At 31.6% G+C, this 17,781-nt stretch overlaps 1 protein-coding gene across 1 annotated transcript in view; it reads right to left on the bottom strand.

Moving 5' to 3' along the window:
- Nucleotides 1-9,015: 9,015 nt before the first annotated feature.
- The window catches only part of LOC127728703 (aspartyl aminopeptidase-like), a 44,513-nt gene continuing 35,747 nt past the window's right edge, over nt 9,016-17,781 (bottom strand). The window contains exons 13-15 of the mRNA XM_052236337.1: nt 15,215-15,316; nt 11,098-11,265; nt 9,016-10,423 (exon numbers count right to left, since the gene is read on the bottom strand). Coding sequence (XP_052092297.1) covers nt 10,376-10,423; nt 11,098-11,265; nt 15,215-15,316 — 318 coding nt within the window. The 3' untranslated portion in view covers nt 9,016-10,375. The remainder of the gene's footprint in view (nt 10,424-11,097; nt 11,266-15,214; nt 15,317-17,781) is intronic.

Raw genomic sequence — 17,781 nt, 5'->3', positions numbered from 1 at the left:
TTACCACCGGCACCCGAAAAACTGCTTAAAGTAATACGATGTAACTGCAAACAGAACTGTGATTCAAGAAGATGTTCATGCCGAAAACATGGAATTGACTGTTCTGCTAGTTGCGGCGAGTGTCGTGGCATTAACTGTTCAAATTCAAGCTTAGTAACACAAAGCGATTTGGACGAAATTTAGAATTTATGTGTGATGTGTATAGTGAAAAATGGCCACAAGACTATGATTTTAAACAACAAAAATAGTGTTCTATATACAGGTTGACGGACTATTCATGTCACTTTTTGTATGAGCTATAGTATGGACATTGTCTCATGAATGTGTAGCTGATATTGTTTTTCCTCTACAACTTCTGTTCAATACATCTATATAATTAGAAAAACTGACTGTTAAAAAAAGTGTATAATTGCATGAGGTTGTTTTTGCAAATTATGTATAAGTACTCATTCACATTTTCATGATTTTTTTAATGAAAATCTTATTTTTGACACGTATTATAATTTTTGGTCATGGATTTACTATTTAAAAACATTTTAGAGGAAGGCAATTCAATTTACAGTACACATCAAAGTAATGATTTTATTGACTAATACATAATTAAAGCATTCCAGTTATTTGTAAGTTTTCAATGAAAATTTGCATTTCGACCCCAAATTATGGACCAAAGATTTAAAGTTTGTCATATAATGCCATTTATGTATATAACACAATTAAAAAGGAACAATACAAAGCCAAAAAGCAAACTTTTCCATTGATGTACTGCCAAATTAATTATTTAAAGCTTATTTCCCGTTTTGCTGGATTTTTCCATAAAAACTCCCATTTTTACCCCAAAACTACGTTTTTGACATACAAATGCACTTTCTTGCATATACTATTTCTTTTTAGATCAATGTCAATTGAATCACACACTGTTTTAATGATTTTACTACAAAATAAACTTGTTCTGGCTTATTTCCAGTTTTCATCGATTTTTCTATAAAAACCTGTATTTTACCCTAAAAATATAGTATTTCTGAACTTCAGATTTTGCAAGACTTTTGATATGTGATAGAGGCCATATTGACCTTTAAAATGAGACCAAATTTCTTTCTGTTGCAATTTGTTTAAGGTTGGGCCATTTTTATGGCAGATTGACTGGACATAAGAACGGTGTCATCTGGACAGTATACTTTTCCTTGATTTGTTTTTAGTAAACTGATAATTTTTGGAGAATGTCGAGCCGTAGAAAAATTGAATTAGAGCTGCTTTCAATCATTACACGGATCAGCTGATTAATAATGACATTGGAATGGCTTTTACCTCGTAGGTAAGTGCAAATAGCATATTATGAGAAGTTAAAAAACAAGTTTTGTTTGATTCTACTGATTCAAATTATAAATGGTTTTATGTAGTTTTTGCAGGCAGCTAGTTCTAATTTTTTGTTGACTCTTCTGCAGTTTACGGTCAATATTCGCAGACTTTCGTTAAGTGGAATGAAAAGGTAAGCACATTTCAGTCGGTTGATTCTGTTCTTGTTGTTTGCCTTGAGTTTTGTCTACTGTTTGTGTTTCTCTGGTTGGTATGAGTTTTCGGGGTGCTAGTATTAAGTTAACTAAATGCCGATGTATTCAAGTTACTGTCAATAGTTACATTTGATCTTCTTAGCTGTGAAACATGTTAAATGTGTACAGCTTGTAACTGTGGTATGTAAATGAATCAACATGTATGGTATCTCATTTGCAGCACGTCGATTGCACGTTGATTCTTTTGAGTAATTGATAACCGTATGTGCAGCGCTCAATCCCTGATCGGTGGTGCCAAAAACTGCATTTATTACAACAGACTCACTCACATGGCCAAGTCGCAAAGACCACATGGGTTGCAGTTTAGGAACCGGATTGAGTTAAATGTGATCTGTTATTTTCAAATAATCAAGGTAACAAGCAAACACTGAGGGAATCGCATGAATTCCTAACGTAGAAAAACCGGGTGCGTCGTCAGCGTAAGCCATTCCACGTCCATCACCCGTCATGCGAATTCTCACAATATATCACAATCGGGAAAAGAACACAATCGGTAAGAAAACAGATCAGATGATTATGCTGTTTCTAAAGACCACGAAAAATGTCACTTATAAGTTGAGACACCGACACGGCATCGTATCGGCCAACCAATTCGTGATGGCGACCGTAAAACTTATATAGTGTCGATTTCAGTTGTTCTTCCTGATAGGTCTGTTGAAGCAGTGTTTGTTAAAGGAGCAAAACCGTGTTAATGAAGTCCGTATAGTGTAAACTGGCACGAGCGTAACGTATTAACTAAGATATGTAAACGCTATAGTAGTTTATGCATACCATCAGAGCATTGGTTGGCAGTGTAGAACGTTAAACTCCTCCAACTAAGTTTATGCATACCGTCCGATTTAGAGGATATTTTTGTGTTTGACGTTAAACATTCCAATCACCATCATTAGTTTATGGATATCACCCAACTTAGAGAATTAAATTCCTGTGTAGGACGTTAAACACTATCAACATCAATATAGAAGAAGAAGAGAGGCAAAGGATACCAAAGGGACATTCAAACTCATAAGTCGAAGAAGGCAGTCGAATACAAACAGAGTCTAAAGGTTAGAATTAAGAATAATTCTTAACAAGAATTATAAGCGATCCTGAATAAGGAACCAAGTGTATAAACAATAAATTCAATTATATCTGTTGACGTCAAAACTGGCTTCAAGATGATGCATATGCATCAAGATGAATCATTGTCTACAACAGTTCAGCAGATGATCAAACAAAGAAGATAATAAGCAGTGGATCAGACCAAGAAGTAGTATATAAGTAGGGACCCCAAGGAGACTAGTGACTCATGTAAAAAGGCAGTTAATAAGCCCGGGCTTTCAGAAAAACACTGGCCAAGCAAAGGGATAATTTAGATAAATCCTTGATATTAAGTAAGGCATCAGACCAAACTGGAACGTCTTGGACGTAAACATATCATAGTTCCCGAGTAATAACTTATTGTTAGTTTTTGTATTTTGAGAGTTTAAGAAATGTTAGTATGAAGTTATTAACAGTTCCAGTTAGGGGACGACCATTTGATATTCTGGGGGGGGGGGGGGGGGGGGGGTAAAAAGGAGGATTTTGAAAATAAATAACTCAGCCTTGATAATAACAAAAATGAATGGTTTGTTCTGTGGTAGTTTGAAAATAAATAACCTGACTTACAATGTATTGAAAATAACTTGGCAGGTCTTTTAAGCCATTTTATAATGGCACCACATCCTTCCAAAATTCGTCTTTTTCATAGTTTTTTTCGGGAAAAACTTCCCAAATCTTTTAATAATATAAGTATTAATGTATTTGAAATGTTTGAAAATGTTTCATTTCACTTGAGGTATATTGTCTCGTGAACATTTACCTCACTTTTATTACAGGGCCGTAACTACATTGAGGCAAATGACTCATGTTGGAAATTTCAAAACAAAAGCTTGTCTTCATATCAAATTGTTTTCACGGCAAGTGTCTTGCAAAAAGCAAGTTCTGTTCACCCTGTTTCTTGAGATCCATGTTTCTCATTTATTTTTATTTTTCAGTGTTGATTGTCTATAATGTTTGTCGTTTTGTATCTTATCTGTTCCCGGGTTTGTCTTTTGTTCATTGGTTGCCCTTCTTTATGACTATTCTCTTAGTGTTGCATTCTATTTGTAATTTAGTAATTATGTTTTAAACTTGAGTTTTATTATATCTAAGGACCTTTTGTCTATTACAAACTACTTTAAATTGTATCCCAGTTAGGAACTACATCAAGTTGTAATTGAAATGTGTTATAAAAACTGACTTGACATAATTATATCAATGAAAATCAGCCCCCTCTTAACTTAATTTGAAAAAAACATAATTGACAGGCATAAAAGGTTTTTCTGCAAACTGAAACATTTTTTGCTTTGTCCTACATATTGGTCTTTTGATGTTGTCCCTAAAAACTTAAAGTCTTACACTGAATCTATATATTTTGCTTTGAGACCAGAATATTGTCAAAAAATTAAAACAGAACTTGCGTTTCAGATTAAAAAAGGGTCTGGGAAACGTGCATAATGCATGATTTTGCGCCATTTTTTCTATAGCTTCTTGGGGCCTTCAGCGAACCACAGACTCTGCTCTGATATTTTTTTTGGCCTCGCTCCGCTCGGCGAAAAACATATAACAACTTTTAAAAGAGGCTAGTTACAGCCCAGCTTTAATACCTTGTACGTATGCAATATATGCAGTTTGCAATTCAGAAGATTAGCTTCCTGAGGATGATGATTAATTCTGATTGACTTAATTGACTATGTTATTTACTTAAGAATTCAAAAGTTGTATGTTTTCAAATATTATAAATATAATTGTGAAAATAGATAATCAGTCCCTTGTTTTAATGAAAATGAAAAATCATGCTTCAACAGTGCAGAAAATAAATAATCTGTCCTTTTGTCCACAAAAATAAATAACCCATCCAAAACTGTATCATTTATACCAAATATTATATAAGTATGGATCCCAAACTGCACATTAATCATAGTTTAATATAAATCTGGGAACAGTATATAGTCAATATATATGTTCCTGTATAAATATATGTTTTTTCTTCATAAATTTACCTATTTTCTTACGAGGAAAGCATAAATTGAGTCGAAGACTCGTATGTTTTTTGTCAACGTTTGACATATTAGTTTTGTTTCTGCTTAGGTTTACTTCCGGTTTTATTAAGTATAAATACCTCAAAGGCCAATAACCGCAGTATTTGCTGTTATTACTTCTGCGAAAGCAAAGACCCGATATGGATCCCTGTTTAGAAGTAAGGACACGCAGACAGCTGTATGCCTCGCATTGTCTAATTTATTTACCATACAAGTACCATTTGGCATTCCCATATTATTAGCTTATTAGCTACAGCATGAATGTCAGTTTGTCTGCATTATATTTTGCTTTTATATGCTTTGATTTTCTTTTAATTTGCTATAATTTGCTATAATTTGCTGTGCTTTTATAACAGTATTTATGCTATGCTTGATGTGCTTTCTGTTTTAAATAATGTCGATTTTAATTTTGACTCCTGTCTATCTTAATACAATTATCAGATGCATTGAAAAGCATGGTTCATATTGGATTCTCTCCTGTTTACCAGGAAAAAATCTGAATCAAAAATTAAAAGCCATTTGTTTGAAGACTTTTCCACCTTTATCATATTCACTTGCAGATAAAAAAAAAATATAAGATAGAAATACCAACTATCAGTGTCAGGAGTAAGTGTCAAAATACACACAGATTATGGTACTTTTCCCTCAAACAATGGGTAAAATTAAAGATCATTTCTGGTGTAAAAAAAAGAGCTTATTGTTTTAAAGTGATTAAAAAAATATGGTTCTATATAGTTTTGATTGAAATAAGGTAGATTATATACTACTTCTGGTTTTCAATATGACACTTTCGGTTTCATATGATAGGTTACTGCACACTGATTCCAAAAATATATGTTCAGAAGTTCTTTTACATGAAACTTGTGCAAAAAAGGTGACTTTCTGATTACTCAAGATTAATTCATGTTGACATTTCTCAAGGTCATGTGACTTCTAAACTAAAGCAAAAGACTCAATGGCTTTATCATGTACCGGTTTAGATATAGCAAAGGTCAACTCTAGAATGTAAAATTGACCTTTGACCTTGACGGGATCACAATTTCAAGATCATAAGCATGGTTCTCACATCAATAGACCCTAGGTATCTACTATGTATGGTTAATGAGTTGTATCATTATAAAATTTATTTTAATCATTCCAAGAGAAATAACTCCCTTTAAATTGTCCTTTTACCATTCTGACCAAAATAATTTGCATCATCCTGAGGATGTAACTATCAATTTGGGAAAATATTTTTTTTCAGGTTGCAAAAGAGTAGTAATAACAAGAAAAACAGTGTTTTCAGGAAAATGACTGTTATAAAGAAAGGTATTTGATTAAATAAATTGAAAATGTGTCCCCATGGACACAGATGATGCCCCTGATTGCATACAACATTATAAAAGGACATAACTCAAAAACAATAAAAGTGACGCTACCCAAATTTGTACTACATCTGAGTTTTGTGGTAATAAGTATTGTGTATAGGTTTCATAATGTTTGGTTGGGGCAAACTTAAGTTACAGAATAGAAACTTAACATTTTGCAATTTTTCCATTTATAAAGGGGCATAACTCGATAATTGTTAGAGTGACGCCACTAAAATTGAACTTGATCTGTGTTTTGTGGTAATGAGCATTGTGTATAAGTTTCATAACATTTGGTAGAGGCAAACTTAAGTTAGAGAACGGAAACTAAAAATTTTGTAATTTTTTCATTTATAAAGGGGCATAATTCTAGAACGGTTAGAGTGATGCTACCAAAATTCAAACTTGATCTGTGTTTTATGGTAATAAGCATTGTGTATAAGTTTCATAACATTTGGTTGAGGCAAACTTGAGTTAGAGAACGGAAACTAAAAATTTTGTAATTTTTTCATTTATAAAGGGGCATAATTCTAGAACGGTAAGAGTGATGCTACCAAAATTCAAACTTGATCTGTGTTTTATGGTAATAAGCATTGTGTATAAGTTTCATAACATTTGGTTGAGGCAAACTTAAGTGAGAGAACGGAAACTAAAAATTTTGTAATTTTTCCATTGATAAAGGGACATAACTCTAGGATGGTTAGAGTGACGCTACCAAAATTCAAACTTGATCTGTATTTTGTGGTAATAAGCATTGTGTATAAGATTCATAACATTTGGTTTAGGCAAACTTAAGTTAGAGAACGGAAACTAAAAATTTTGTAATTTTTCCATTGATAAAGGGACATAACTCTAGGATGGTTAGAGTGACGCTACCAAAATTCAAACTTGATCTGTATTTTGTGGTAATAAGCATTGTGTATAAGATTCATAACATTTGGTTGAGGCAAACTTAAGTTAGAGAATGGAAACTAAAAATTTTGTAATTTTTCCATTGATAAAGGGACATAACTCTAGGATGGTTAGAGTGACGCCACTAAAAATCATAGTAGATCTGTGTTTTATGGTAATAAGCATTGTGTATAAGTTTCATAACATTTGATAGAGGCATTCTTAAGTTAGAGAAAGGAAACTAAAAATTTTGTAATTTTTTCCATTTATAAAGGGGCATAACTCTAGAACAGTTAGAGTGACGCTACCAAAATTCAAACTTGATCTGTATTTTGTGGTAATAAGCATTGTGTATAAGTTTCAGAACATTTGGTTGAGGCAAACTCAAGTTAGAGAACGGAAACCAATTTTGGGACGTACGGACGTACAGACGGATAGGGTAAAATTTAATGCCCCCTTTGCTACGGCAGGGGCATAAAAAAAGTGCAGAAAACTGATTATTTGAGTGAATTTTCTAAGTCCAAGGACCATAACTCTGCACAAAATCATCAGACCAGAACATAATCTGAACTTGATCTGTAACTTGTCATGATAAAACTATATACCAAATTTCTAATCAATATCTAAAAGCATGAAGAAAAAAAGTATGGAAAACTGATTTGCCGGACTGATGGATGGACAGACAGACAGACAGACGGAGTGCAAACCTAAAGTCCCCTTTGACTTCGTCGGTAGGGGCCTAATAAAGGACATTTGGTTTAATTGCCAATGAAAAAATCTTCTACTTGAGTCCAAATAACATAGAATTAGGCAATTATAGGTAATTCTAATATGACGTTCTTCAAATGCTTTGAGTACACACCCGTGGTAAAATTCTAATATATTCATTTGTCAGCTGATAGGCAACGTCATGATTTGTTTGGGCTGTTCCTATCCTACTCCTCCGTCATATGCTTTTTATGAATACTTTACCTCACGTCAGATGGTGTAAATGACGTCAATGAAGGATGACGGAAGAATGTTAGGATTTTACGGGAAAATGCACAAAATTAATGGGAAACTGAAAGTCGTCAAAACATGAAAACATAAACAAACGATGGTAAGAATTTGTATAATGTCCATATCTTCTTAAATGAAAGTAACATAGTCAATCAAATTCATCAAAATCTGTCTCAGTATGTTATTGTACCGGTATATAGTTTAAGAATGTCACTTATTCAATTTTCTTCATCCTTTATGTTAATATGAATAGTGTGTTCAATTAAAGGAACAGCAAACATGTCCCTTCACATAGAGCACTTTAATCTCAAAGAATTGCTGTGTTTGTCCTATAAGAATAGAAATAATTCATGTGGGCTTGATTTTATATTGATTTTACCACAGGTTGGCCCTTTATGCTGATATTTTACCCCTTGCTGTCCTTCATGGTAAAATATTTAGCATGGTAAAATCACCATAAATTCAAACCCCCATGAATTATTTTTTAACCGTACAGTCTTCAACAATGAGCAAATTGGTCTTGTGTTTGCTTATAAAAACATTTTACCCATTTACAAACTGTGGGGCCAAAAACTGTAATCAAAGCATCGTCGATGTTGTGATCCAGCCATATTCATAGCTAGTCTGATATTCTTTTTCAAAATTGTTTTTCTCTTTTCATTTCCAATCTTACTGTAAAATTTCTATGTTAATGTCCAAAGTTAGGGAATTTTGCAATATTGATGCAAATATTGCTATATATATTGATTTTTCAATTTTAGACTCTGTCAGATTTTTATTTTAATAAATATTTGCAATTTAATGGTATTGAAAAGAATGGAAAGGGAAATTGTCAAACAAGTAATATATTTGTTTATATGCCATTAATTATAACTGGCTTAATAATTTCCAGAAAGAGGCCTTGGAAATGCACTTTCTCAACAACAAAAATAAAAAAAAATAATAACTATTTTTTATCTGAATTGGTGTTCATTCTTCATTAAGAAAAAATACATTTCCTGTATTCAAATTTAAATGTACAATAATAAATATTGAATCTTGAATCTACAATTACCTAATGCTGAGATATTTCCATTTACTGTTAAATAGCAATATAATGGGATATAAATGTAGAACAAACAAATAAATTTTATTGCAGAAAATGCTCAGGTAAGAGTTATGCAATTTTGTTTATTGTTTCAACCAATTTTCTGATAATTGTAACTAATTAATTAGAACTTGATTATTGACTTATGTCAGATGACAATGACACTGATTTTACAAGTGAAATAACATTTTCTTGCATTTTTTATACATATTTTTTTCATTTTTTGTCTTTTCTTTGAGAAAAAAACCACATTTGATTAATCATTCAGCTAGCTAGCAAAATTAACAGAATATTTTAATGTAGTGTAGATCAAAATAAAGAATACATTTGTAGGTTTACTATTGAGGTCAAGAATGTGTGTATTCAGTTAGGTGTGTAATAAATTGTGTCTATTTAATTATGTAACAGGTCATGCGATATTAACTGTTGTGAATTAAGACTGGGGTTGTTTCCAATTAATACTTACACCTTTGAGTGTAATTATTTGAAAATCATGACAGTTGATAGTCATACTGACTCTTACTTGCCTGTGGAAAGAATTGGAGTAATACCATTTTAAAAAAGTGTGGGAATCAACTTAGATATATTAATACACTTATTGACCCAAATTTCATTGAACAATAACTTACATAACCATAAGATACTAATATAATACGTTCAAAATTCTTATCAACTGATTCAATTGATGTACAAATACTTTTTCAAATTAATTCATAAATAGTAAATCATTATAAATTTTGATTTACAAAGGAACTATATGCAAGTGTATATCTAAAATAAATGGGTTGTTCGACCAATCTTTTCTTAATTTAAGGGCAAATAACATGTCAAAAGTTGGCAGCTGATGATTAAAATGGTGTAGAAAGTTTCTGAAAGTCATAAAAATACATAATTAGTTTCATGATATGTCTTCAACTTAGTATTCTGCACCATCTCCAAAACCAGAGTGATCGCATAGATCCAGCATGGCTGAATCAAAAATCCAAAGCGTTTAAAAAAAAGATCATTCAACCTTTTTGAAAGGCCTTTTCAAAATCAAGTAGATTGAATAATCTAGTTATCCTCTAGATTTGCACTTTGTGAATCTACCATGAAATGGAGTTTTTGGTCCTCACACATTATTCCTACAATCTCCATGTCAATCAAATAATTTTACTTCTTCAGTTCCTTTTATTATAAACTGCAGAATCTTCTAAGTCATATGATATTAGCCCAAAGAATCTGCATTTTTTATTGTACACTGAACTTATTAAACATGATATAATATTTCTATTTCAAAATCAAAATAAATTATAATCAACACACTTTAACACATGACATCTGATCTGGTTACTTTACATTAGCAGGATTTCCATCCTTGATTATTTTCCACTTGATTGTCTTCTAAAACTTCAAGGAAGAAAAGACTTCTGGATATTTCTCAAAGAATCCCTATAAAATTGAAAATCATTTAATGACTTTTAACAATTCATTTTATAACCAATAAGTTTAACTATCCAATTATCTAAATAATAGTATCTTATTCAAAGCTTTTAAAAAACAAAATAGATAAAAATACCCCACATAAACACATCAATATATATCTGTTAAAGAGTTTATCAAAACCACAGTTTTCTATATCTGCAATGGTCACCCTTTTCACAGTATTATGAATGCAAAAGAAATAAGAAATAAGTATCTCTTCTTTAGCAGTTTAGGACAATGTCTACAGTATAGGCAGAGCAGCCACCTTACAGAAGCATTGGTTCAAATTCTGCTGATGGAAGAAAATTTGCTATTGCAAATCTGCAGATCTAACAAAAGGTATGTGTAATTTGTGGTGTTAGCCCTGTATAACCCTATGTTTTCTTATGGAAATGTCAGTCATAAAGTTTTCACTTATCCAAGACCTATATATATATATACAGAAGAATACTTTTTGATTAATTATGATGAAATGACCAATTTTGGTTGACATTATCTACCCGTCACCTGATAATTGACAGGAGGCATGAAAGTGCTAATGACATTCAACTGTGTAATACAAGATATGAGATGTGAAATGTAATCAATACATTTTTATTCATTTTTATATAATTAAATACAAAATCTGACTTGTAACTTACCTTATATAAACAAATAGCCTGAGATACACTAGAAGTACAACACATCTCTCTTATAGAGTGCATACTTAGTTGTGGGGCACCAATGTCTATTGTCGGTATTCCTAGTTTAGCTGACATGATCGGTCCTATTGTAGATCCACATGGTGAGTCATTCCTTACAACAAAATCCTGTATAGAAATAGAAATTTTACTCTATATATATATATATCATATATACTATACAAACAAGAAATTTGTATTCATAGGACACCATGTCCTGCTCACACTCACTATCCTATGTCATTGTTCATCTGTGAAATAGGGGTCAAAATCTTAATTTGCCATATAAAAGTTCACCTCACAAAAAACACATGTACAAAGCTTCAATTTGGTGTGAACAAAACTTCATGGTTACCTGAACCAAAAACTTGGTAATGAACTTATCTCCCTGTATCACATTTCTGTGATCATTGAATCATGCAATCAGGATAAAAACACTAACTTAGCATAATATTTTAAAAGTTCACATCATAATACACATGTATATTAAGTTTCAAGTTGATGTGACCATAAATTCATAGTAAACTACCTTAACCAAAACTTAGCCTAATATTGGCCAGACAAAGGGACAAACTAATGGACTAACAGACAAACTGACAAACATATAGACCAGAAAAATAATGCCATTTACTATCATAGAGGGGGGGGGATAAAAAAGTAATGTTGTGCATATACTTCACATATCAGAATTCACCAGTATAAAATTATAAAATTAAGTTAAGGATTCCAGTAAAACTTCTGTATATTCTTAGTCTGAACATTTGTTGTGCACACAGAATTCAGTATCTTATCTTTTTACCACTACATTGTATGGTATCACTGCTGAAGGCCAATTAGTCTCCAACAGTACTTAACAGGCTTAACAACACTGTGTTTAAACAACTAACAGGAACATATATGCTAAAGAGTACTTAACAGGCTTAACAACACTGTGTTTAAACAACTAATAGGAACATATATGCTAAAGAGTACTTAACAGGCTTAACACCACTGTGTTTAAACAACTAACAGGAACATATATGCTAAAGAGTACTTAACAGGCTTAACAACACTGTGTTTAAACAACTAACAGGAACATATATGCTAAAGAGTACTTAACAGGCTTAACAACACTGTGTTTAAACAACTAACAGGAACATATATGCTAAAGAGTACTTAACAGGCTTAACAACACTGTGTTTAAACAACTAATAGGAACATATATGCTAAAGAGTACTTAACAGGCTTAACACCACTGTGTTTAAACAACTAACAGGAACATATATGCTAAAGAGTACTTAACAGGCTTAACAACACTGTGTTTAAACAACTAACAGGAACATATATGCTAAAGAGTACTTAACAGGCTTAACAACACTGTGTTTAAACAACTAACAGGAACATATATGCTAAAAAGTACTTAACAGGCTTAACACCACTGTGTTTAAACAACTAACAGGAACATATATGCTAAAGAGTACTTAACAGGCTTAACAACACTGTGTTTAAACAACTAATAGGAACATATATGCTAAAGAGTACTTAACAGGCTTAACACCACTGTGTTTAAACAACTAACAGGAACATATATGCTAAAGAGTACTTAACAGGCTTAACAACACTGTGTTTAAACAACTAACAGGAACATATATGCTAAAGAGTACTTAACAGGCTTAACAACACTGTGTTTAAACAACTAATAGGAACATATATGCTAAAGAGTACTTAACAGGCTTAACACCACTGTGTTTAAACAACTAACAGGAACATATATGCTAAAGAGTACTTAACAGGCTTAACACCACTGTGTTTAAACAACTAACAGGAACATATATGCTAAAGAGTACTTAACAGGCTTAACAACACTGTGTTTAAACAACTAATAGGAACATATATGCTAAAGAGTACTTAACAGGCTTAACAACACTGTGTTTAAACAACTAACAGGAACATATATGCTAAAGAGTACTTAACAGGCTTAACAACACTGTGTTTAAACAACTAACAGGAACATATATGATGTGAGATATATGTCCAAATGACCAAAAGACATCTGAAGGTCCACATACAAGGCGCACATTAATTATTTGCCACAGGACATTAAAGAAATATGAACCGAATTTCTGGTACAAATAATATAAAAGAAATTATAAAACAAATGCATGCATATATACTAAACTTAGTCCCCTGTGCACATCTTTTTTAGCATTTATTACAAATCCATTCGTATAATTGACAAAAAAAATTTATTCAGCGATTGTTGATCAAAAAGTTTGGGTTCTAACTAACTTATGAGTTTTGTTACCGAAGTTTACCAATCTTGACCTTGATAAACAATCAACACAGATTAATAGAGCACGTGGAAAATAAGTGAGTTGATATAGCTATGTTTATTTTGTTTTATATATTTTCCATGCATTTCCAAGTGTTAATCAAACTTTGTCATAACAGTTGTTAAATCATAAAAAAAATTTGTTGTATTTTGTCTTTCAGAATTAATTAACACTATCTACCTTCTAGTGCATGTTTGTTTACCTTTTCTTTCATCACGGTTTTTCCCTTTCACTTACACTGTGTGGTTGTCAAAGTTCTAACGAGAGGTTAATGTCACTGCAAACGGAAAAGCTATCGGCAAATTTGTCTTTGTAAACACAATAATTCAATAGCAGGACATTTCTTAAGATTTTGATAAGATAAAGCATTTTCTTTTACAAGAAAGTCTATGTATATTTTTTTTATCCATTCAAGTATATAAAACAAATTCAACTTTTTTTTTTAATTTGAAATATCATAACTTTAAACAATCAATCAATCATTATCAACAGTTACAAATTATATTGTTTTGAATCATGCATATATTTTTAGGTATTGACCACTTATTCTGGCCTGAACATACAAGAAAGTAGTACATATTCATACAAAATTGTTCCTAAGCATTGCTGTTAGTTTGTAAATAAGTAAAAATTTTGGGTAATTTTGGTATCAAATGATTACTTTAGAACCCTTGTTAGTTTCTTTTGAATAACTTGAAAAAGGAGGGTATATTTTGCCTTTAGTATACTATAAAACACTATCCTTTATTGTACTACAAGAGTGCACATGCTGAAATGTATTGCCTGCTTTGCTGACCATTGATTTTATGTTGAAAGTCTTGAAAGATAAAGGTTTTATTAAAAGCATCACAAAAAACTCAAGTCAGATAAATCCTGTCAGACAAACATATACACCTTACAATTTTCTTACACACAAAATATAGTTGACCTATTGCTTATGATAATTGAAAAACAGACCAAAACAAAAAAAGCTTAACATTGACTAATGAACCATGAAAATGAGGTCAAAGTCAGATAATACCTGCCAGACAGATATGTACACCTTACAATCATTCCATACACCAAATATAGTTGACCTATTGTTTATAGTACTTAAAAAACAGACCAAAACACAAAACCTTAACATCGACCAATGAACCATGAAAATGAGGTCAAGGTCAAATGAAACCTGTCAGTCTGACATGTACCCATTACAGTCATTCCATACACTACATGTAGTTGACCTACTGCTTATAGCATTTGAGAAATGGACCTAATCATGTAACTTTAGCCTTGATCACTGATCCATGAAATGAGGTCGAGGTCAGGTTAACCCTGTCTGATGGACATGTAGACATTGCAAGAAACCCATTAACCAAATATAGTTATCCTATTACTCATAATAAGTGAGAAATTCACATGACAAAAAAACTCAAATTTTTTTCAAGCAGTCGCTGAACCATGAAAATGAGGTTTAGGACAATGGCCATATGACAGACGGAACCCTCATAACATAAGGTATCTGCATACAAGATATGAAGCATCCAGGTCTGAAATATAAAGCTTTATACAAATAGTTTACGCCACAGCTTCGGCCTGAAAGTAAAACCTACATCTCGCATACTGCGACTTTTGTCCTTTATTGTACTATAAAATACTATCCTTTATTGCATGTTTTCCAGATAGTGGGTTGTATGCAGTTTACAAGCCATGTGAAATATTGTTTCATATACACTACAGGATTTGTACAGAAGTTAATCTTTATAATTTTTTCTATTTGCACTTACCTGTAATGGACATCCAGATTTTAATGCTATCTCTCTCAGTATAGTAGTAGTTATAGCTGTGGTAGCATATCTTTGGTTGGAATTAAATTTTAATACTATTCCCTGTAATAAAATGATAACAATCATAGCCAATGATTCCGTACTAACATTCTATGAGGGTAAACTAGTAATCAACTACAAATGATCCTTCAATGAACATAAATTCAAATTCAAACTCAAATTAAAAGGTAGAGTAAGTATACGGAAATGAGATGACAAGGCATTGTCAACATAGCAAATCATTTCACTCATATTCTGGATCTAGTGACATTTTATAAATATACTGGACCAACTGGATATACTGTGCATCAACTATCATAAAAGCTGACAAAACAAACAGAAGATGCAGAAAAAAAAGAAAAAAAATAGTCCACACCCCAACAAAATGAATCAAAAAGCTTAACAGTATACTAAAAGGACTAGAAAACCCATAAAAAGAACAATAACTTCCTTAAAAAAGATTAAATCAAAATGGTGGTATAAGATGCTCAGCAACACATGATGGAAAACAATCCTACATAATATCAGAGCTTTCTGTTAAATGGTTTCAGAGGAGTTTCGTTCACAAGGTGTCATTGTTACAATATACAATAAAATGCTTCGCTGGGCGCAGCTTGATACGACCGCAGAGGTCGAACCCTGAACAGTTGGGGCAAGTATGGACACAACATTCAAGCTTGATACAGCTCTGAATTTGGATTGTGATTAAATATTTGACACAGCATAGGTTTCTGACACAGAAAGAATGTGGTCTAAGAACTTCAATTTTTTTAATTTACCTATTATGGTCCAATGCCCAAAATCAAAATACATGGTTAGATTTAGCATATCAAAGAACCCCATATATTCAATTTTTGTTGAAATCAAACAAAGTTTAATTTTGGACCCCAACTTGGACCAACTTGAAAACTGGTCCCATAATCAAAAATCTAAACACATGTTTAGATTCAGCATATCAAAGTACCCCAAGAATTCAATTTTTGTTAAAATCAAACTAAGTTTAATTTTGGACCCTTTGGACCTTAATGTAGACCAATTTAAAAAACGGGACCCAAAATTAAAAATCTAAAAACACGGTTAGATTTGGCATATCAAAGAACCCCAATAATTCAATTTTTGATGAAATCAAACAAAGTTTAATTTTGGACCCTTTTGACCTCAATATGAACCAATTTGATAGCGGGCCTACAAAATAAAAAATCTAAATACATGGTAAGATTCAGCATATCAAAGAATCCCATATATTCAATTTTTGTTGAAATCAAACAAAGTTTAATTTTGGACCCCAATTTGGACCAACTTGAAAACTGGGCCAAAAATCTAAAATCTAAATACATGTTTAGATTCAGCATATCAAAGAACCCCATATATTCAATTTTTTGTTGAAATCAAACAAAGTTTAATTTTGGACCCCAACTTGGACCAACTTGAAAACTGGTCCCATAATCAAAAATCTAAACACATGTTTAGATTCAGGATATCAAAGAACCCCAAAAATTCAATTTTTGTTAAAATCAAACTAAGTTTAATTTTGGACCCTTTGGACCTTAATGTAGACCAATTTAAAAAACGGGACCCAAAATTAAAAATCTAAATACACGGTTAGATTTGGCATATAGCCTAGTCAATTTAGCTCTAAAATTGCTCAACCTGCAACTAATTGCAACACAAGGTTTTTTTAGTGCAAATTATAATATAGACTTGTACTAACAACATACTAAAACTATACATTGATATAATTTGCGGAAAAGGTTAATTTGGGGTGAAATATGTGTTTTTTAGAGAAAAAATGCTGAAAACTGGAAAAGAAGAAAAATTGTTATTTATGGTTACATTTTTAGACCTAAAGCTTGTTGAAGACGGGAAACCTTACCTTAATAGAGTATTATGTAGTCCTCTAGTTATTATTATTATTCATAATGAAGTAATTTTGAGGTGAAATGAGTGATTTTTAGTGAAAAAACGCTGAAAACTGGAAACGTAGAAAATCTCCGTTGTTAATGGTTAATATTTTTGAAATTTGATCTATATAAAAAAAAGAACATACTATTTTATGTTTTATTTGTGAAGTCCTTTAGTTATCTATATCTATATTTTGGTAATTTTGGTTGAATATATGTTTTAAGACAGAAAACCCGGAAAACTGGAAATGAAAATATCTCGCTTATTGATGGTTAACACTTTCAAAATGGGATCTTAACAGAAAATAGAGAATACTATCTAATGTTTATCTTAAGGAGTCCTATAGTTATTAGTATTTAAAAAATGTCATTCTTGTGTAAAATGTGATTTGTAGAGAAAAATTGTGAAAATGGAAATAAAAAACTCGATTATTCATGGTTAAAACTTTTAACATAGGATCTTTATAGACAGAGGTTAAAACTTTTAACATAGGATCTTTATAGACAGACTATATTATCTTATGTTTATCGCATATGTATTCCTCTTGTTATCGATATCAATAATAATCAATTTGTTGTGTGAAATATTTTGTTTTACACACTAACTACAAAACAAGAATATATCCA

The sequence above is a fragment of the Mytilus californianus genome, unplaced genomic scaffold, assembly GCF_021869535.1.
Source record: "Mytilus californianus isolate M0D057914Y unplaced genomic scaffold, xbMytCali1.0.p SCAF_2, whole genome shotgun sequence".
Taxonomy (NCBI): Eukaryota; Metazoa; Mollusca; class Bivalvia; order Mytilida; family Mytilidae; genus Mytilus; species Mytilus californianus.
The sequence above is the reverse complement of the archived record's forward strand: the minus strand, read 5'-3'. Positions and strand labels throughout refer to the sequence as shown.